General features: G+C 38.1%; 1 protein-coding gene across 5 annotated transcripts in view; it reads right to left on the reverse strand.

Annotated features, from left to right (window-relative positions):
* wt1a (WT1 transcription factor a) overlaps window positions 1–23,505 on the reverse strand; it is a 66,408-nt gene that overhangs the window by 17,986 nt on the left and 24,917 nt on the right. For 3 of the 5 annotated variants that reach the window (XM_062035931.1, XM_062035934.1, XM_062035933.1), the window contains one exon: window positions 4,057–4,156. In XM_062035931.1, coding sequence (XP_061891915.1) covers window positions 4,057–4,156 — 100 coding nt within the window. Of the gene's footprint in view, window positions 1–4,056; window positions 4,157–23,209; window positions 23,294–23,505 lie in introns of all 5 variants that reach the window. The other 2 variants (XM_062035936.1, XM_062035935.1) reach the window with 1 other exon arrangement.

The following is a 23,505-nucleotide window of genomic DNA, read 5'->3' on the forward strand; positions in this document are numbered from 1 at the left end:
TAGGACCTTTTTAATTGTGAGGCACCAGCACTAACCCCCGTGTTCACCGTGCTGCCCAATACAAAAAATATTGCACAATAATTAATGTATGGCATATTTCATTGTAAATATTGACATATATTGAGGGTTACTTGAAAAAAAGCTTCATTTTTGGAATATGTCACATTACTACCATGTCAAATTCCTTGTGTGTTAAACATACTTGGCCAGTAAAAGTGATTCGGATTCTGTTTAGGGATGTGAATCTAACAATAAGTCATGATTAGGGGGGAATTCAGAATCAATTCTTGAGTCAAACCGATACTCGGTTTATATATTATTATTATATATCACTTTGTCTGAAAATCATAATACAACTAGGGCTGTCAAATGTAATGCATTAACTCATGCGATTAATTATAATTAATCATGCATTAATCATATATCCGCAGACATAGGCGCCGATCCCTGAGCACCCACGTGGGATTGATGGCAAATTATTTCTCACCACCAAGCAAAAATCGCACATGCTCAGAAAAGTAGCGTCAGATTTATCGCCCGTCCGAGCACCCACTGGCAGAAATGTACGCAGATTAATCACACTATTTATTTTGAGCGGAAATGATCCTTTAACTTAACCGTGGTCATGGTCAGTGATCAGGTCAATGCATACGTTAGTGCAAAGATGAGTGAGGAGCAGAGCCGTTGCTAGGAATTCTGGTTCCCCTATTAGAATATCGGTGAGGGCCCCTCAACCCTATTCATTGCCACCTGCAATTTTGTTGTTTTTTTTAGTGTTCTTGACAGTGCCTGGTGTAATACACCCTATATGTTTCTTTTTTTGCGATTGAAGACTTAACAAGTCAGAGTATTATGTAAAATGTATTATTAGTTGTCTTATTCTCATTTCATTGTTTTAAAACATGTTATTGCACCTCTGATTGCAAATACATTTTCAATTAACCACTCAACAAATAGGTATAGTGGATACATTATTGTATTTAACAATCAAGCACTAATATGCAAAAAAACAAAGTGTCCTGGATCAAGATAGTCCACAGGTAAAAATATGTAGCATTTAACTTACATGTGCTAGTAAAGAGCACATGCATACGTTGTTGACAAATATCAAAAACAAGCACTCGCCTCATCTAATCTGGATTAAAGTTGACATTAGCTTGTTTGTTCACTGTAAGTCTCATCAGAAAGCCGAATGCCGGCTTTTTTGTTAGCAAATTTGCGGATAAGGTCTTAGAAGTCCAATTGTCGGCTTATCTGACTTTCAGTTGCAAGTCTAGCAAGGCTATTTAGCCTCACTTGGCTTGTTGTGGATCTGAGATAGTTTTTAACTACTTTCAGTTTGCTAGACAACTTTTCTCTACCAGCAAAAGTCACAGGTAATGTTATGATTTGAAAGTCAGTCACTACGTTTCCGTGCACTAAATTAGTCTGATTTCTCATGCACACTCTCTAATGCAGGGATATCAAACATGCGGCCCGTGAGACAAGTTTGCTAAGTGTAAAATTTAGCTGCATTTTTACATTAAAGAAACTGCTGTTCTAAATGTGTCCACTGGATGTCGCAACAGTAATTCTGTTAGGCAAGCAAAAGTTTATTCCGGGTCGAGCAAGTTTACCAACAAGAGGTACACAGTAAAGCGGGGCTGAGACTCCTCCCCCTTCGACACAACGTAAAACAAACAGGAGTAAAATAAACAATACCCACTTAAAATGTTGTATGAGACACTGCACATTAATATAGTTCTGTGAAAATGATTGTCTTATGTGCAAATTTAAATAAACTGATTAGTGTGTGATTATTGCAATGCTGTTAGTCTTTTAAGTTTTATTTTGGGTTTGTTGAAATTGTTCACACATTGCACAGCTTTTATTTTTCTGTCAATACACAGTGATGCCTAGAAAGGCAAGAAGTAACTCAACCCTCTTGAATAGTTTCTACCTCAGTCTGTATGGTTTGTTGAGTTACCACAGGATTAATATGTGGACGTGACAAATGAGGTACTTGATACATAGGAGTTATTATTTATGCTTTATTAAAATTTTTTGTTCGAGCCTAGATGGGCTGGGACTGCCAGTTTAATTGATTTGTAGATACTGAGATTAAATCTAAGTTCATTGTATTCTTGGTGTTTTTGAAACTACACAATTTTTTCCCTCAGAATTTTCAACTAACCTCAAGTGTTTTGGCAAAATAATTATTTGTGATATGTACATTTTCATAATGTGCTTGTTCTTTTTTGGGCCAAAGTAAAACAAAGAAAACAACCTAGTTGTCGTAGTTGTATTTTTAAGTTATTATGCCATGATGACTTCGGGCGGAAGGCGGGGTACACCCTAGAGAAGTCGCCACCTCATTAGTTTCTTCAAAATAGCCACCCTTTGTTCTGAATACTGCTTTGCACATTCTTGGCATTCTCTCTCAATGAGCTTCAAGCACACCTGTTGAGTGACAACCATTTCAGGTGAATACCTCTTGAAGCTCATCCAGAGAATGCCAAGAGTGTGTGAAAAAGTAATTAGAGCATATGGTGGCTATTTTGAAGAAACTAGAAAATAAAACATGTTTTCAGTTATTTCACCTTTTTTTTGTTAAGTACATAACTCCACATGTGTTCATTCATAGTTTTGATGCCTTCAGTGACAATCTACAATGTAAATAGTCATGAAAATAAAGAAAACGCATTGAATGAGGTGTGTCCAAACTTTTGGCCTGTACTGTGTGTGTGTGTGTGTGTAGATATATATATAAATATAATTTGTTATTTTGTCATGGAGACTACTGGGGGGCTATGTGTGGGCCCTAGCTGTCTGTGGGCACTTAAAATTGTCATCACCTTTCCCCCCATACGACAGCCCTGGTGAGGAGAAACCGGACTGGTGTGCTCACTTGTAAATTTCACTTAAAAAAAAAAATGCTGACGTGACTTAAAATAAAATCGTTAAGATAGATGAATAACGTACAAACAAGTAAAACGTTTAAAAAATGACCCTGTATGACATTCTCACGATGAAATTACATTTGCGTTTTTAAGGTAATTTAAATTATGCAAGCAAGTACTAACCTCTGATTAATTAGGATTAGCCTAAATTCAGAAGAGTGAATTAATGTGATTTAAAAGATTAATCGTTAGACAAAACTGAATGCAAACATTTCAAAACCGGTTACAGGTTACAAAAGCTCCTCTTGGCTGCTGACGTATGACATATAGTGCGGAAAGTGCCGAAAAAGGGCTCTTTTAAAAATAGATTTTTAAAATTGAAAAAATATATTCTTGAAAATTATTAATCGATTTTGAATCTGACAAAATGAGATTCGCGACTCACTCCTATGTGATTTTTAAAAATCTTTTAAAAATCAAGTCGATTTTTATTTTTTTTATCCAGTGTTCCAAAGTAAAATATGTTTATAACAGCATAGATACTATGATATTTCCTCAATAATTTGGGAAAGTTGTGGAGGTAAGGAAAGTGGTCTGCAGTTTGTCTTTACTCATCCTTTGTCACTAAATTAGCTCTTTTCATTTTGTCTGTAAAAGTAACAGAAGAAATTAAAAATTAACGATGAAGGTTTATTTTTCTGAGATATTTTTTTACAACTTTTTATCATTTTCATATCAATTCCATTAGTCAGTTGATGTTTGGATTTGACTATATTTACAAACTGTTTGTAATGATTTATTCTTCTGTCTCTTCAGTGAGTAACATCAAACTGGCAGCAACACGTGTGGGCACTTATAAATATGACTAAGGGACAAGCGGTAGGAAATGGATGGATGGATGGATGGACTTTCTTTATCACCACCAGAGGGTTCTAAAATTGTGGTATAGGTTCAGAGCTCACCTACGTAGTCTTCTCTAGAGTAAAACGGCTGATTGTAAGGTGAGAGGACTTTATGACAAAATGATTGTTACCCATACAAAAGTGTGCAGGGAAAGCTATAGTTTAGATTGCTATCATGTTAGCTTGCAAGAAATTCCATTTGAAGTTGGTGGTCTCACTCTCCCATATGTATTAATTAAGAGCACACAAGTAAGTTTAAGAAGTGTGAGTGGTACCTGCAGTCCTCTGAAGACGCCGTGGGTGTGTATGCGGTACTGTGTGCTGCAGCTGTACACCATGGGTGTGCTGGGGTCGCTGTCATAGCCTCCTGCATGGCTGCAACACACAAAAGTTGGGATAAGTCATTCCTGGAGGTTTGTACAGAAATCTGATCTAATGCATAGTGTAACACCTGCAGATACACCTGAAAGGAAATATATCAATAATTCAAACAATTTCAACACAGTACATTAGACTTGGGGAAAAACATAGATGTGTGGAATTTGAAATTGTTTGAAAAATGAATCCAATTGAGCAAACCAAAATTATATAAAGGTTTTCAGTATGATTAAGTGCAGATCTACACTATTGCAAACTGTAGCTTCAATAATAAACAGTCTTCAATAAATGTTTCTCAAAATTGTCAATCAGAACCGAACATTAGTGTATTTTTACTGGAATAATTATAGATACAGCGACCAGTGGAAGCATCTATTGCAGGAGTGCCCGAACTTTTTGCGATCCAAGGGCCAATAGGTTGAGGGCCAAACACAGCAATTTTAGCCATGAGTAAATGGTAAATGGGTTGTACTTGTATAGCACTTTTCTACCTTCAAGGTACTCAAAGCGCTTTGACACTATTTCCACATTCACCCATTCACACACACACACATTCACACACTGATGGCGGGATGCAAGGCGCTAACCACGACCCATCAGGAGCAAGGGTGAAGTGTCTTGCTCAAAGACACAACGGACGTGACTAGGTTTGTAGAAGCTGGGGATCGAACGAGGAACCCTCAGGTTGCTGGCACGGCCGAGTGAGGAGTTTATCCCCCATACCGCCATAGGCAACCGGTTGGTCTTGTGCACGTGCCATCATTGACTGTGTCAGCTTGAAAGAGGTTAGGATGAATATATTTTACATTTTGTAAGCCACATTTTGGTTCATTTGGCCAGTCAAAGTGTATTTGGGCCCCACTTTTGGGCACACTTGCCCGATTGACTATACAATTGGGGAGGGAAAAAACTATTGATTTCCTGCTGATTTTGTAACTTTATAGTCCAGGTGTATGTATTTTTGGTGGGTATACTATATTTTACCATAGAGAGATGAAATATAAACAAAAATATTAAAACATTAAAAAAACAAAGAAAACAATTTAGATTGAGTGATAAACATATTAGATCCCCTGCCAACCAGCTTAAGAACCCTGCGACTAACAAAACAAAACATTGGTTATTATTTCCATCCTTTGTAACTGAGCTACTGCGTGGAACATTTTCCCTTGTGGATCAATAAAGTTTGTCTAAGTCTAAGTCTAACACTCATTGCTCTACCGGATTGTGATCCTGCGGTGCCATTTACAAATTCACAAATTCCAAAACCAAATTGATAGATAGAAAAAAAATAAATTATAAGAGATAGGCTCCAGCACCCCCCAGGACCCGAAATGGACAAGCGGTAGAAAATGGATGGATGGATGGATAATTTGCTCATTTGCTTTCACAATAACAATGTCGCTACAGCTTGGTTGTTATACAGGTTACGGAACGTAAATGAAGTATTGTTGGCAGTTTGTGAATGCATTTTTAAAGTGATTTAGAGGCAGAATTAGACTTAAACTTAGACTTCCTTTTTATTGTCATTCAAATTTGAACTTTACAGTACAGATAAGAACGAAATTTCGTTGCATTCGCTCATGGTAGTGCAGGATAAAAAAGCAATAAGGTGCAGATATAAATAAATAGATTACTGTACAGATAAATATATTGCACTTTTGCATATGCATCCAGGGTATTTAGAGGCAGAATTAGCTGCATTGCAAGCCACTTAGACCAAACCGATTTGCATATGTTAGAAAGCGAAAAAAACACAAATCTTTTGTCTTTTTGTCTCTCATAAGAATTGTGAACAATAAGCAAAATTCCAAATAATGTGCAGTTCCCCTTTTAAATACAGAATAAGCTTTCCTCATGAAGAACTTTGTAATATTGCTAAAATGAAAACAATTACGGGCTCCTTCACGGAGCTTATAGTTACATAGTCATAGTTGAGACATTTATCAAGCTGTCTCATGCCTTTTCTCCCTCGATGTTACAGAACATTTGAGGAAGTGTGACCAGCTGCCTGCTCTTCTTGAGTTAAACATAATAAGTATCCTATTTGTCAAGATATTTACACAAAGTTTGGATTTTTGACATAAATGTCTTCCCTTTGTCTTCATGTCGCGTTGTTGATTTGATTGACTCAAACTCGTAGCGCTCCTTTCATGAGCACTGCGAGCGGACCCGGTGAGGATTTTTTTTTTCCCGTGGAGAGCAAAACCTGGGTAAAAACGGGACTGGAAAGACGCCAGGAAAGAAGGGCAAAAAAAATGATTTGCCAGTAAAAACAGGATGATTGACATGTGTGGTCACCCTACACAAGAGTTCACATGAACAGGTCCTTTCGAAGTTTAACAATAAACACCTGAAGAAGCTCTCTGCGTACTGTACGTGGGCTAATTGGAAGGTCACATGAAGTTTGGAGCTCGGTAGCAACTGACTGTGCAGAAAGTCTTTGCACTATGCGCTTCAGCATCCGCTGACCCCTCTCTGTCAGTTGACGTGGCCTACCACTTGGTGGCTGAGTTGCTGTTGTTCCCAAACTCTTCCATTTTCCTAAAATAAAGCTGACAGTTGACTTTGGAATATTTAGGAGCGAGGAAATTTCACGACTGGATTTGTTGCACAGGTGGCATCCTATGACAGTTTCACGCTGGAAATCACTGAGCTCCTGAGAGCGGCCCATTCTTTTCACAAATGTTTGTCTCCATACATAAGTGCTTGATTTTTTACACCTGTGGCCAGACCAAGTGATTAGGACACCTGATTCTGATCATTTGGATGGGTGGCCAAATACTTTTGGCATAATAGTGTATTTGGAGGTAGAGACGTGTCGCACATAAGCCCAAAACCTCCATCAGTTTCTCTGCTAAGGGTACCGGAAGACTTCACCACACTGAGAGACCAATGAATGCGGCCAAATGAGAACCTCCTGCCCTCCGTCATAACACTGACGATAGATCATGGTTATGTCTTCCAGAATAAAAATGACCTAGCAGGTCACCAAATTATACTTATTTTTGGATTGGCTTCTGGTACTGTACTGTACAAACACCCCGTGTAGACCGTCTGGGGTATTACTTCCTTGAAAAACATGCCTCTTATGATACATTGTTGCAGTGGAATCCATCACAACGCAGTCTGATGTTTTGTGCACTCACACATCCACAACAAGAACATAATGTAGCTTTTGTGTGCGTGTGTTTGTGTGACCTACACACAACTGTGCTCAACTCCCCAACATTTCCTCTTCCTCCTTTGCCTCGTCCAGTTCCTCTTTATCGCCTTCTCTTCCACCCACTCCCATCTCTTCCTCCTTATCCTCACTCCCTCGCACCTGTCTTTAGTACCGTTGATTGAGCGCCGTGCATATTTGACTGCAGCCTCAAACTTTCAGTGCCTATCGGATACAAAACACACACGTCAAAACACCAAAAAATCCAAACAAATGACGTTGCAGCATCTTTTTCATACATGCACACAACTTTCTCACACACATTCATCTGCCAACTATGATGGATGCCTGCTGGTTCTAAGGCATTTGGGAGCTATGCAGGTCAGGATGACACACAGCAGTCCGGTGTGGGCGGACCTTTGAACAGTTACACTTCTTTGTAGTCGCATTTAATTTGATCGTCAACAGCAGAGACTTGCCTTTGAAGAACGGCATATTGAAAGTTTCTGATCGAGTTCATGTGTTTGTGCCTGTGTCACGGTTGACTTACAGCAGGGGTGTCAAACTCATTTTAGACCGAGGGCCACATGAAGAAAAATCTACTCCCAAGTGGGCCTGACTGGTAAAATCACGGCACGATAACTTAAAAATAAAGACAACTTCAGATTATTTTCTTGTTTAAAAATAGAACGAGCACATTGTGAAATTGTACAAATCATAATGTTGTTGTTTTTTACACTTACATGTTGCAATTATTTATTTGTTGTTATTTATATTTTCTGATCAAATTATGTTCATGAGTCAACTCATTGGTGTTGATTTTCAATCTATCAAGATAAAAAAATTATATTAAAATCAAATTAAAGTAATTTGATAATTTTTCTCGACTGATGTACTAACATCATGTGGTTTTATTTGTACATATGTAGCATCATCTACAAAGATACAAATAATTGCTATTGCGACATCCAGTGGACACATTTAGAACAGCTGTGTCTTTCATTCAAAAATTTCAGGTTAAATTTTATACTTAGCAAACTCATAAAACCTGTTCCCGGGCCTGATCCGGCCCTCGGGCCATACGTTTGACACCCCTGACTTAAAGGTACAGCATGCCAAAGAGAGCCCTCTAACATGTTCATAGTCATTATCACCGAGTGTGCAACAAACATTATCAATTGGGACAGCACAACACTTTCAAAATGTGCACTCAGGTAATACTGTATTTTCCGGACCATAGGGCGTACCGTATTATAAGGCGCACTGCCGATGAGCGGGTCTAGTCAGGTCTATTTTCATACAAAAGGCGCACCGGATTACAGGGCGCATTAAAGGGGTCATGTTATTATAATTTTTTTCTAAATGGAAAACACTTCCTTGTGGTCTACATAACATGTAATGGTGCTTCTTTGGTCAAAATGTGCATAGATTATGTTTTACAAATCATCTGTGGGCGGTCTTATTTACGCGGCTCACCTTCGGCAGCATCTTTTCCCCGTCATCTTTGTTGTAGCGGTGTGGCGTGCAAGGACGGGAGTGGAAGAAGTGTCAAAAGATGGAGCTAACTGTTTTAATGACATTCAGACTTTACTTCAATCAATAACGGAGCAGCATTTCCTCATCCATGGCTTATGAGTGCAACAACATCGCCGGATCGGAACCCTCTAATAACTAAATTTCCTTGGGTGAATAATGTTAACTCACTACACCGGTATGTTTTAGCGCTTTCATGGCGAGTTTACTGACCGATCTAAGTAAGAACTTTACACTATATTATATTAGAAATGGCAACAGCGGAGGATGAATGTCACATAACAAGAAGATAAAGAAAAAGAAGACGCTTATCGACTACGGTGTCGGCACCAACTACAAAGGCGGATGCGCACAAATTTTCAGGACTTATGCAGATCCCAAATGCATATCAGCAGGTACCAGAAGATAAGTAAAGTTGCTTTTGCATAATATTGCGAAACGAAACGCTAGATAATGTATTACCTTATACACACACCATAATAATACGGTATGTTGAAGCACAGTACAATCCTTCAAGCGGTGCGGCTTCATAGCTTACCAAAGTCATACTAAAACATTTTGATGGATTTTCGAGCGCCATGTATAATGTTCTATATTTTCAAGGAACATATAACATTTTGGTGTTGTTTACTTGAGTCATATTGCAGTCTACACGTATCTCTTATCTGTGACTGCCATCAACTGGTCACACATATAATTTCACATTGTACCAAATAAAATAGCTTTGAAGTCAGTAAGCACAAAATTATGCCGTACATTAGGTGCACCGGGTTATAAGGCGCACTGTTGAGTTTTGAGAAAATGAAAGGATTTTAATTGCGCCTTATAGTCCGGAAAATACGGTAAGTAAGGCCTGATCTAGTGCTTAATAGCGTGTGTAATCGATTAAATTGTGTGTACTATTAGTGAGCTGGTTGCAGGTGACCTACTAAAGCCTGGAATAAACTTTTGCCTCACATTGGCGTCTTGCTTCTCTACCTGCGGACCCTCCCGCAGACCTTGACCTGCACATCGGAAAAAATCGAACCACGAAACTGTGATTGGTCCGCTTGTTGCCACATCATTTACGGGGGTTTCTGCCCAGCGAAAGCAAAATAAAAACTACAATCTCCAATATAAAAACAAAGGAGAAAATCAAGGAGTGTTTAATCGATGAAATTCACAAATATGACCATTTATACAACACTTCTTCGCCTAACTGCAGTACAAAGATTGTCTCGACTCTTTCAGAGGTTGCGCAGCCCACATTCCCCGAACGTCTTCTCTTACAGTTTTGAAGCTTTGCGCACAGGTATTTAAGCTGCACCCACCAAATTTTAGAAGAAATAAATATTTGTACATATATTAGCAACACCAGACTATAAGCCACGGATATATACCGGAACAAAATATTTTGTAAATGTTTATTTACATACCTTAATTGTTCCTAAATGGTCAAACAGCAATAATAACAAAACAGAAGTAGTCGTCATGGACCCAGTAGCTGCGGAAGCTTGCTCTCCAATCAACTAAACTGTAAGTTTTAAGTCCACGGTGATGCTTTGGTGAATTTACAAAACTGACACAATACCAATTCAATGTCATTTTAAGTTTATAATTCTAACACAAGCACTTAAAAATGTGTTAGCCTATTCGCCAATGCTAACGACGCTGGCTTGATTACATTTCGATTGCATGTACAAATATGCATGACCACACTCCTACAGACATCACACATGGGAGAGTTTAGTAAGTATGAATAGTTTTAGTTGTATTGTAAAACTTATAAACCTTGCTTGGAATGATGAATAAAGAATCAATTGGAGCAGAAATACTACAGACAAATATACTTCCGGCACAAGACAGGAAGTACATTGTCAACCCGCAGCACCTGTAGTGAGCAAACTAGTCCCAAAGATGGCGCCAGAACAAAAACAGTAGCACACTTTTTCAGCGTCTCTGTCGACGTAATACGACAACTATTTGTTGAATACAAAACACTAACGGCCGCACCATTTCATATGCTGCAGGTTTCAAAGCATTGGAAAAAATAGTGGTTTAAAGTCCGAAAAATACGGTAGATTAAAAGTGACCGTTGTTTCAAAGGGATTGGTTGTAGCGCTAACATTAAAGTGGGTGTCGCTTCAGACGACATTGTTTAATACAAGTTTGCAACCACCACTACACACGGGAACAACCCTCTCTCAGGAAGATAGTCTGCAGAAGTTGTGGTTGCTCACACCGGAAAACACTGCCCTTTAGGGTTTTGAAAGAGAATTACAGTCCCCAGAGGGACACAAGCTCCGTGCGAGACTATATTCCAGCCTTAAGACTGCGTGTACTAATAACAAGTGCAAAAGTGGTCGCAGACTGCCCTATTTAAATGATCATTTTTGATGTACTACAGGCTGTCACCATGGAGACATTCATTTCCTGCACATTCAGCATCATGCTCCATCATGCTGATTTTGCTATGGTATGGGACATGTAGCTCACAACTATATCTTTATCATCTTTTCTGGGCTACATAGGAAACTCGATTTAGACAACAGAACTTATTTGGAGTTCATACTCCAACAGGCTCCTTCAACTTCCTTCCCGCACTGTGCGATTCAAGAACTCCTTCATTCCACACTCCATCCAGCTGTATAATCACTCGCCATACAGCAATAGATGACATCTGCCTATTACCTGACACCTGACATGTTAGCTACTTCTCTTTGTTTATAATGTCTATTTTCTATTTCCTGCTGGACCTACTCTCTATTTTATGCTGCTGCTGTAATATATACTGTATATACTGTAATATTGTACATGGTCATTGGTTTATATTGTACATATGTTATAGACATAATATAATATATCTGTATATAAATTACTCTGTACACATATTATGTATATATTCGTATATATGTTAGATTTTTTTTTTGGCTATATTAGTCTATTCATACCTGCATTGTCCTTTCCATCATTGTAACTGAGCTACTGTGTTGAACAATTTCCCTTGTGGATCATTAAAGTTTGTCTAAGTCTAAGTCTAAGTCTATTTATAGCATGCCTAAGGTGTACCCTGGGAGACAGAAAAACATTGGCAGTATCTACGATGGGGTACCGCAATGATCCTGATGTAAGAAAAAAGTGTTATATAACTGATATATAGAAGATATATTAATAATATTAAAAATGGATCACCATCAAAGTAAATGTGAAAATGACACATTTATGTAGGTTTTCGTCATGCGCATAGAAGACTTTCTCTCCCCATTGTTTGTCATATTGCACTGATTGCTGCCTCCTGACAGCAGCGCAGCCTGACAGACATGCAACCATTTGTGCATAACTGTGCCAGTTTGTACATACCTTCTAAATGTGCTAAATATTGACACAAAACCGTGCCCACAAAAAAATACATTATAAATCCCACTGCCAGTGCTAAATGATTATTGAATATTTGCATCTCCACATCCTTCTGTGGTGGGCGTTCTAATTATCTGCATAATATTATTTATGCAGATAAATAATATCTGCATATTTATGCAGATAAATAATATCTGCTAAATGGATTGCTCTCTCTATTTTGCTCATTTAGGAAACACAATCTAAATCGTAGTAGATCAGCTTTGCATGTGCTATCAAGTGCACATGTTTTAGTAGGTGCAATCCTTCAGTAGCCCACAGTGTACACGAGGGGTCACCAAACAGTCGATTGCGAAAATATGAGAAAAAAAATGTATTAATATGACATCAGTGACACCCCCACCCGGAGAATGACCAACATAGTGAAGTGAAGTGAAATGAAGTGATTTATATTTATATAGCGCTTTTTCTCAAGTAACTCGAAGCGCTTTTCATTGTGAAACCCAATATCTAAGTTACGTTTAAACCAGTGTGGGTGGCACTGGGAGCAGGTGGGTGAAGTGTCTTGCCCAAGGACACAACAGCGGTGACTAGGATGGCGGAAGCGGGGATCGAACCTGCAACCTTCAAGTTGCTGGCACGGCTGCTCTACCAACCGAGCTATACCGCCCCATACCTCAGATCCCATGGCTCTCGACAACGCGGCCATTTCAACCCCACCCCCCGAGTACAGCCGCCCAACCCAATGTATGTATGTATGTATGTATGTATGTATGTATGTGTGGGTTTTTGGCTGAGACCAGGGATCTTGGGCTCAAAAATGTTGGGGACCACTGGTGTACACACTAAGTATCGTATAAGAGACACAACATTTGCTTTAGAAGGGTCACATTATTTACTGGTATGGTATGGTAGGATATGGCATTGTATAGTTTGTGTGTTTCAGACATGTTTAACAAGTTACATTGATAAAAATCATGTGGTTGCACATTTCCACATGCCTGCATCGAGCTAACAAAACAACTAAGAAGATTTCCAAAAAAAAGTAAACTACTCAAAATTAGATTGATTCAAAAATAATTAATGAATTAATTTAATTACCAATCCCAATCCCCGTCCTCCATAAAATATATTCTGATTAAATTAAATTATTATTAAAGACTAAAGCCACTGTGATTGTTAGTCTTTGTACTAGCATTTCCACATGAACTTGACAAAAGTCAAGGATCTGGAGAACATTTCAATAAAGCATTGACATAACCTCTCATTGTTGTAAAAAAAAAATGTCATTATGTCAGAGATCATTAAAGTTTTCAAAGTAAAAAAAAAAAATCTTGTGATCTTATGAGTCAACGATGACAATATTCAAGCTCGGATATCGAACAAAAAGTAAGCACACCCTTTTAATTTCATCAACCCTTTTTATGACAGCATACTGTATCTTCCCAAGGGACTTGTATTTGCTTCATAATAGCAGAGGTGTGGACTCGAGTCACATGACTTGGACTCGAGTCAGACTCGAGTCATGAATTTGATGACTTTAGACTCGACTTGACAAAATGTAAAGAGACTTGCAACTCGACTTAGACTTTAACATCAATGACTTGTGACTTCACTTGGACTTGAGCCTTTTGACTTGACATGACTTGCTACTTTCCCCAAAACCCAAAGCTTAAAAAGTTATTTGGGAGCGCTCCATATCTTTCATTTTGTACGTGTCTGTCTATCAGCGTGTGTGCTGCCTGTCAGCTGGTGTGCTGTCAGTACAACAGCCAATCAAATTAGCTATACGTTGTTTTCATCACACAGCATTCATCCAATCAAATTGCAGGACAACCAATGAACAAGAGTTGTCAAACAATGCGGCAGAGAGAAACAATTATGCCAAAGTTGGTTTCGTTCGGGTATAAAAACTACGACTTGGTCAACAAAAAACGAATTGCGTATGCAAATCACGCAGTTCGAATATTACAGACGGAGACGCAACAACTTCCAACTTCGTTCGACATTTGAAGTTGCCCAAAGAAGGGTAAGTTTTGAATGTAAGATAACGTTTATTGGCTAAGTAACATGACTTTTATTTGCTGTGTAGTTAAATCAGTGAGGCTGTAAACTCACTGCTAACGTTATAACAATAGACATGTTTTAAGGGTACGCAGCATCGAGCGCTACTGCCTACTGGCGCAGACGAGACGCGGGGCCGCCATCTTGGAGTGGTGATCCGCTCCACTCAGTGCAATTCATTTGTCAGGAGCAATGAACTGTCAGCGCATTTAATTCATCTTACCTCACTGAATACCACTGATTTTCACGAGGTTTTTTGTCATACGTGTAGCTATGATAACGGACACATGTTTTGGCAAGTTTTATTATTCATAGTTTGCTTAACAGTAATATAATATTCTTATACGCTATAAGTGACCAGACGTCCGAGATCAAAACTGGGAATATAATCCCAGAGAAGGGGGAAATAACGGTAAGCTATTTTTAAATTGAAGAAACAATATGATTAGGTTGTATAAACATGCGTATATCCTACATAAACAATGTATGAATACATTAGATATCTATATATCTTAGGGACCTATAGACTGTATCTCTGTTGCTGCAGCAGCAGAGAGTTTATTCTGTCTTGACACTTTGTATTGATATTTTGTATTACATTCGTCCCTTAAATGATAATGTTTACAGTGATTGTTATATATGTATTTTTTATGTATGTCGCTTTGGATAAAAGCGTCTGCCAAATACTTAAACATATATAAACACCTGAAAGTCTTTATATCAGCTAAAACCACCAATTTGTTTCACTACATTCAGAATAAAACCAAATGCTGTTTTACCCAACAATGTTAGTATTTGAATATTGTTACTTGAAGACTTATTCCTGGTTACAATTATACTGTTAAGAAAGTATTGTCTTATATTTTGCCTAAAATGAGAATGCATCATAATCAGTGGCGGCTGGTGAATTTTGTTTTAGGTGGGGCTGAAAGTTTGTAAACCAAACCCCTGTGGGGGCGTCATCCTCCCCCAGAAGATTTATTTGTGATTTTCACATACAAATATTGAAGATCTTTGCTCCTTCTCAACTCTGTGGTAATATTATTTTCATAAAATACAACCAATAGTATGTTAATGTTTGTTTTTGCAAATGTGTTTATTCTGTAAAGGAATGAGTTAAATGTTTAAAATTGTTTAAACTATTAAAATTACTGTTAATAGTGCTTTTATGAATTGCAATGTCAGCACTATTATTTTTCCTGCAATTTCAAATGCACTTGTTTTAATAAATAAATACAGCGTTTTAAAAGCATACACAATCTGTGTAAAAATATTAGTCTGTGGTTAAAAGGACTTGAAAGGACTCGAAACTCAAAATGCAGGACTTGGGACTCGACTTGAGACTTTCCAGTCTTGACTTTGGACTTGACTCTGGACTTGCCTGTCTTGACTCGGGACTTGACTCGAGACTTGAGGGCAAAGACTTGAGACTTACTTGTGACTTGCAAAGCAATGACTTGGTCCCACCTCTGCATAATAGTCATCGTACGTCTTGTATAACAGAAGAGATTTACTAGAGACATTTGTGTCTTGCCTACAACGGTAAGGGTCTGGGACTGCATAAGTGCTGCGGGCACTGGGAAACTGTAGTTCACTCCGGTAAAGCGAAGCATCATCCACTCCCTCGGGAAACTTTCCCGAATGGCAGTTTTCCACCGTCATAACGAGCCCAAACACATCACCTTAAGAATACCTTGCAGAGGAAGATGAAGGTGATGAAGAGGCCAAGTGATATGAATTTCCATGTAAATGTCGTAGTTGCTACATAGATCACACGTTAAGGTTACACCTTGACATAGATGACAGCAAGGCTTGTTCATAGATCGTCTCACTCTTCGTACATAAGTTCCATTAATAGTTGGTCATGACCTATTCTGTTGCCCGTGTAGTATGTAAGTATCAACATTTTCATCACTTTGTGCTGTCTGCTGAATCACCACCAGCTCATAAAGCTGTCTGGTACAGTTCCTCAATATTGTAGTCTGTCCATTTATGGTGCCCATATTGGAATCCTATCACTAAAAATGTCTCCTCCAGACCTGTACCTATTTGGTTGTGGGGCATCCTCAAAGTGTTGGAGCGTGAGGTGTCTAACATCCACCTTCATATCCATATGTATCCTCATGGAGGAGTGGAAAAGGATTCAAGTAACATGTGCAGCTCTGGTAAACTCCATGCCCACGAGGGTTAATGCAGTGCTAGATAACAATGGTGCTCATTAGGGATGGGCACCAAAACCTGATTCCATAATGGTACGGCTGCAAACGTAAGCGGAAGTAACCGTTTCGAAAAAAGCAGACACTATCGGTACCTCATTTTGGTGCTAGATGAATGCAGACGCAGTAACCTGCCACAAAGTTCAGCGATGATATCGTACAAGTAACGTCTTGTAAGTAATGTAGCGTCTCAACAGAAGCACACAAAGTCTGACGCTCTTTCTAAACTTATTATTACTCAAGAACAGTTTTTTTCCCTAAAGCCATAACCCCGGTGAACTCTCATAGGCACTGATAACCAAGACAAACAGGCTAAAGAACAGCTTCTTCCCAGGGCCATAACCACCCTGAACGGACTGCCCCATTGTCCCTCATAACTGCCTTCTCTTCGGTGCAATAACCCATTCCACTAACCACCCTGTTTTTTTCATGTAGATATTATGTATATATTCATTTCACCCACTGTATAGAGTGTACATTTGTACAGAGTGTATAGAGTCACATTGTACAGAGTGTATAGAGCAGGGGTGTCAAACTCATTTTAGCTCAGGGGCCGCACGGAGGAAAATCTGTGCACACGCGGGCCGGACTATTACAACCATAGCATTAAAACAAAAAAATAACTTCAGATTGTTTTCTTTGTCTTACTTTGGCCAAAAATAGAACAAACACATTCTGAAAATATTACAATAAAATATGGAAAAAAATACAAGCAGCGGTAAAGTTTAGATCAGGGGTATCAAACTAATTTTAGATCGGGGGCCACATGGAGGAAAATCTATGCCCAAGTGGGCCAGACTGGTAAAATCACGGCACAATAACTTAAAAATAAAGAAAACTTCAGATTGTTTTCTTTGTTTAAAAATAGAACAAGCACATTCTGAAAATGTACAAATCATAATGTTGTTGGGTTTATTTACACCTACATGTTGTAGTTAATAGTATTCCATCTTTGTTTGTTGTTATTTATACTTTCTGAATAAATTATTAGATAATGTTCATTAGTCAACTCATTGGTGTTCATTTTCAATCCATCAAGATAAAAAAATAATATCAAAATCAAATTATAGGATGTTATTTATGTAGTTTGCTCATTTTCCTCGGCTGATGTACTAACATCATGTGGTTTATTTTTTGTATTGCGACATCTAGTGGAAACAGCAGTTTCTTTCATTCAAAAATTTCGGCCCATATTTATACTTACCAAACTCATCCCGCGGGCCGGTTAAAACCAGTTTGCGGGCCTGATCCGGCCCTCGGGCCGTACGTTTGACACCCCTGGTATAGAGTGTACATTTGTACAGAGTGTATAGAGTCACATTGTACAGAGTGTATAGAGCAGTGGTTCTCAAATGGGGGTACGCGTACCCCTAGGGGTACTTGAAGGTAGGCCAAGGGGTATGTGAGATTTTTAAAAAATGTCTGTCAAAAAGAACTGTGAAAAGAAATGCAACAATGCAATATTCAGTGTTGACAGCTAGATTTTTTGTGGACATGTTCCATAAATATTGATGTTAAAGATTTCTTTTTTTGTGAAGAAATGTTTAGAATTAAGTTCATGAATCCAGATGGATCTCTATTACAATCCCCAAAGAGGGCACTTTAAGTTGATGATTACTTCTATGTGTAGAAATCTTTATTTATAATTGAATCACTTGTTTATTTTTTTTAACAAGTTTTTAGTTATTTTTATATCTTTTTTTCCAAAGTTGTCAAGAAAGACCACAACAAATGAGCAATATTTTGCACTGTTATACAATTTAATAAATCAGAAACTGATGACATAGTGCTGTATTTTACTTCTTTATCTCTTTTTTTCAACCAAAAATGCTTTGCTCTGATTAGGGGGTACTTGAATTAAAAAACATTTCACAGGGGGTACATCACTGAAAAAAGGTTGAGAACCACTGGTATAGAGTGTACATTTGTACAGAGTGTATAGGGTGTACATTTGCAGTCCACACCGTTCTTTGCACTTGTATATTTTTTATATTTTTCTATATTTACACATTGTTTTCTTGCATGCACACATCACACTGTATGGAATGGCCTCAATCTCGTTACCCTGCGTAATGACAATAAAGCTGATTCTGATTCTGATTTTATGGTTTAGCACCTCTCTGTGTGCACTTTTTACTTTCCACCCACAATCGGAATGCTTCTGTATATATTGTATGTATATAGTATAATATTTATTCCTGTAAACAACACATTCTGAACATTCGTTCTCAGGACTGGACTGTGCACGTTACCTCCTTTTGCACTATTTTTCTATCTTTTCTTCCTATGTTTTGCATATTTGTAGACTGTCGCACTGACAGTGGAGTTGCTTTTAATCTCATTGTACCTGTGTATAGTGACAATAAAAAGCATGCTATTCTATGACTGCCCTTAACATGCTAACAGCAGCGCTCATAACACCGCAATGACGGCAGCACTAGGCTAGTTAGTAGTCACATCAACAACCCAGCACGTCCTTATTATGTACCAATGACCATTACAGCACGTTCTTTATGTCATGTATTGCTGCAATAATTATGATGATTTATTGTGAATTGTATTAATTATTTATGAATGTATAACTTTGTTATCAATTATTGTATATCAATGAAGTATTTAAATTGCTAGTCTGTTCAAAATGAATGTCACAAAATTCCATAAGAATCAAAAAGGGTTTTGTGTTTTGTTTCGTTTTTACAAACTGTGCATATTTTCCATTTTGTACATACTAGTGTTGTCCCAATACCAATATTTTGGTACTGGTACCGGTACCAACATTATTTCGATATTTTTTGGAACTTTTGGATACTTTTCTAAATAAAGAGGTCCACAAAAAATTGCATTATTGGCTTTATTTTAACAACAAATCTTAGAGTACATCAAACATATGTTTCTTATTGCAAGTTTGTCCTTAAATAAAATAGTGAACCTACAAGACAACTTGTCTTTTAGTAGTAAGCAAGCAAACAAAGGCTCCTAATTAGTCTGCTGATGTATGCAGTAACATATTGTGTCATTTTCCATTCTATTATTTTGTCAAAATTATTAAGGACAAGTGGTAGAAAATGAATTATTTATCTACTTGTTCATTTACTGTTAATATCTGCTTACTTTCTCTTTTAACATGTTCTGTCTACACTTCTGTTAAAATGTAATAATAATTTATTCTTCTGCTTAACATTAGTTTTGGATGATACCACAAATTTGGGTATCAATCCGATAGCAAGTCGTTACAGAATCACACATTGGTCATATTCAAAGTCCTCATGTGTCCAGGGACATATTTCCTGAGTTTATAAACATAATATACATTTAAAAAAAACGAAATAAGATGTTGTGATGCCAAAATATACCGACGTAATCACAGTAGTATCGACTAGATATACTCCTGTACTTGGTATCATTACAGTGGATGTTAGGTGTTGATCCACCAATGGCGTTTGTTTACATTTTGACGCTGGTGAGCTGTGGTGTGTAGTAAAGCATGTTTAAACCATCAATGACACGACGTGACGACGACAGGGGGGCGGGGGGTTTTGGGACCGGTACTTTTCAGAGGCGGTATAGTACCGAATATGATTCATTAGTATCGCGGTACCGTACAACCTTAATACATACTGGTTCAGGCACTGGTTCAAGTACCGATGTGGTATCAGTGCAGTAAAACCTTGACTTACGAACCCCCTACTGGAAAAACTTTTCAAATTACAAACCAGGGACCAAATAAAAACATGCTTTGGTGTACGAACCTTGTCTCTGTGTACAAACGTTTCATCCACCCATTTTGTGCCTACAGCACAGCAATTGTGGGCGAGATGATCACTCTCCATGCTTATTCAATCTGCTGTGCACTTTGTGTGCTTTTTTAGGTGTTAAAATCAATCAATCAATCAATCAATGTTTACTTATATAGCCCTAAATCACGAGTGTCTCAAAGGGCTGCACAAACCACAACGACATCCTCTGCTTAAAAGCATTGTTTGTAGTTTTGCTAGGTCAATATGAGTCCAGAGAAAGCAATGGACACGCCATGTGTAGTTTGCAACATTCAGGCAGTATCAACAGCATTGTTGACACTGCCTTCTTTCCACCCTCTCCCTTCTGCTGCAAGCAAAGAAGATTAACCAACAAGGTAAAGTTGATTGTACTTCATTTTTCTAATCATTGTACTGACCTAGCTGTCAAAGTTCAAAAGTTTTGTGATTTCAACTGTGACTGCACCACGGGGCTAGTGACTGTGTGGGTGTGTGTTGTCAAATGAGGACAGTTCAGCCAGTGGTGTCATTGCTGGTTTTACAAGCAGACGAGCATGTTCGGCAGTGCACAATCACGGAGTACTTACAAGCAGACACAGTGTGTAGACAGAAAAGGGAGAACGGACACATTTTGGCTTAAAAACTAACGGCAAAGGTGAAGTTATAGCACTGAAACGCCCACCGGAAGAGGTGCTTTAAGACATGGCTAGCTAGCTAGCGGCTAACGTCTAGACCCAGTCGGCAGTGTTTTAGCTACTTCTAAATCACTAATCCTCGCCTCCATGGCGACAAATAAAGTAAGTTTCTTACAAGTATCATCCCTGCAGGACGAGGAATAGCTAAACATGCTTCACTACACACCGTAGCTCACCGGCGTCAAAATGTAAACAAATGCCATTGGTGGATCTACACCTAACATCCACTGTAATGATACCAAGTACAGTAGCGTATCTAGTAGATACTATTATGATTACGTCGATATTTTTTGGAATCACATCTTCTTCTTTTTTAAAAAAATTTATATTATGTTTATAAACTCAGGAAATTTGTCCCTGGACACATGAGGACTTTGAATGTGACCAATGTATGATCCTGCAACGACTTGGTATCGGATTGATACCCAAATTTGTGGTCTCATCCAAAACTAATGTAAAGTGTCAAACAACAGAAAAATAAGTGATTATTACATTTTAACAGAAGTGTAGATAGAACATGTTAAAAGAGAAAATAAGCAGATATTAACAGTAAATGAACAAGTACATTAATAATTCATTTTCTACCACTTGTCCTTAATAATTTTGACAAAATAATAGAATGATAAATGACACAATATGTTACTGCATACGTCATCAGACTAAATTAGGAGCCTTAGTTTGCTTACTTACTACTAAAAGACAAGTTGTCTAGTATGTTCACTATTTTAGTTAAGGACAAACTTGCAATAAGAAACATATGTTTAATGTACTGTAAGATTGTTTGTTAAAATAATACCAATAATGCAATTTGTTGTGGTCCCCGTTATTTAGAAAAGTGCCGAAAAGTATCGAAATAATTTTGGTACCGGTACCAAGATATTGGTAACGGGACAACACTACTTTGGACACGATTTGGACATGTTCACTGTGCGGCTATTTAGACACTTATTTTCAAAGTACAGCTATACCGTTTTCCATGTTGTACACTGACTACTCCAAGTTACACTACATCCAAGATTAGACCATCAGGATTTAACACAAAAAATGGCATAACAAATATATATTTTTCGTCATAAGTAAAAAAAACAACCATCTGAATTGTGTAGCTTTCCACCATCAAGTTATTTCCCCACACGTATTTCCTTGAATTGGCGCAGGGAATATAGTATTCGCACGTCTAGAATTACTGCTGGTTTAAACACGTTTCTCAAAATAATTAACGCATGCTTGGCCTTATCGCCGGTTTATTATTGAAGCCGGATCAAATTCGTTTTGCAAAATATTAATTTTATTATCGCATGTCTATAATTTTCACCAGGTCAAACTCGTTTCGCAAAATATTTAGCATATGGCGAGAACTTCCACCGGGTCAAATTCGTTACGTCACGAGTGACGCATCTGTCCTCATTTTCAAAATGGAGGAAGCTGCTTTCAGTAGTTTACAATCGCACAAAAGAAAAAAGATAAAGAGCTATTCAGTAGGATTTAAGGTCCAAGCTATTGAATACCGGTACAGTATGCTAAAGAGAACAGTAAGCAGCTATGTTTTATTAATATACCGTAGCTGCGTGTGTAAAATACTGTATAAGTCATTAAATGACTCCCGCCTCCTGGTGGTAGAGGGCGCTGCCGCGCTAGTGATCCTTCTTGCGACTTCCGGTACTGCAGAAGAAGTGAACACACGCAGCAAGAGATTATTTTTTTCCCCCTTTTAACAAGGAGGATTACATACCGGTATCTAAAATAAAACAGTTTTCTAAACTGGACTTTCAATGGAAGCAGGAGGTAATAATTAAAGGAATATCTCCATCGAGACAGAGACTTTTAAAAAGGAAAAAAGAAAATAATGAAGACTTCTATAAAGAAGTTATCGATGCTTTTGGTCAGAAGGAGCTGCAAATGGACTCCATTTATAAGTACAGGTAAGACCATAATAACGTTTTTTTTAATTAAATGTGCTTTTCATGATGGTATGCTTACATCACACTCAAAGCGCACGCCTAAATTTTATGGATTCCTTTTGGTAAACGCCGGAGTGAGAAGAGGTTTTAAAATAATTACCGCATGCACGGCCATCCCGCCGGTTTCCGGTAACCGCAGGAGTGACAGGAGGTTTTAAATTAATTAACGCCCCTGCGGCTATTCAAGGAAATACGGTACCACTCACAGTGCATTGAGAAAATTGTTCACCATCTTGTTTTTGCTCTTTCTTTATTCTGATATTCCAGTAGATAACATCTACGTCACTGTCTGCTGCTTCTTAGTGAGAGCTATGGATAAATTCCTACCTCTTCCTGGTTGATGCCAGTGTATTGACATGGTTCCAAGCCACACACTCCAACTGAGAGGTCATTTGATATACATTTTCACCACTGTGAAAGACAGAGAACATGTAGGAGAGAACTTGTGAGCTGGACAATGGAAACCATTGTTTGACCCTTTGCCAGTGTTCTATTGCTTCATACACAGTGCAGCCAGCTGAAGTCATTCAGCAACATTCATGGCGCTCAGCCAAAAGGCATTAGTTTGACCTGCCATGCTCACACTTCTGTACGTACACTCTTGGTGGATTTACAGCCCACCT

This window comes from Entelurus aequoreus, linkage group LG24 (genome assembly GCF_033978785.1).
Source record: "Entelurus aequoreus isolate RoL-2023_Sb linkage group LG24, RoL_Eaeq_v1.1, whole genome shotgun sequence".
Taxonomy (NCBI): Eukaryota; Metazoa; Chordata; class Actinopteri; order Syngnathiformes; family Syngnathidae; genus Entelurus; species Entelurus aequoreus.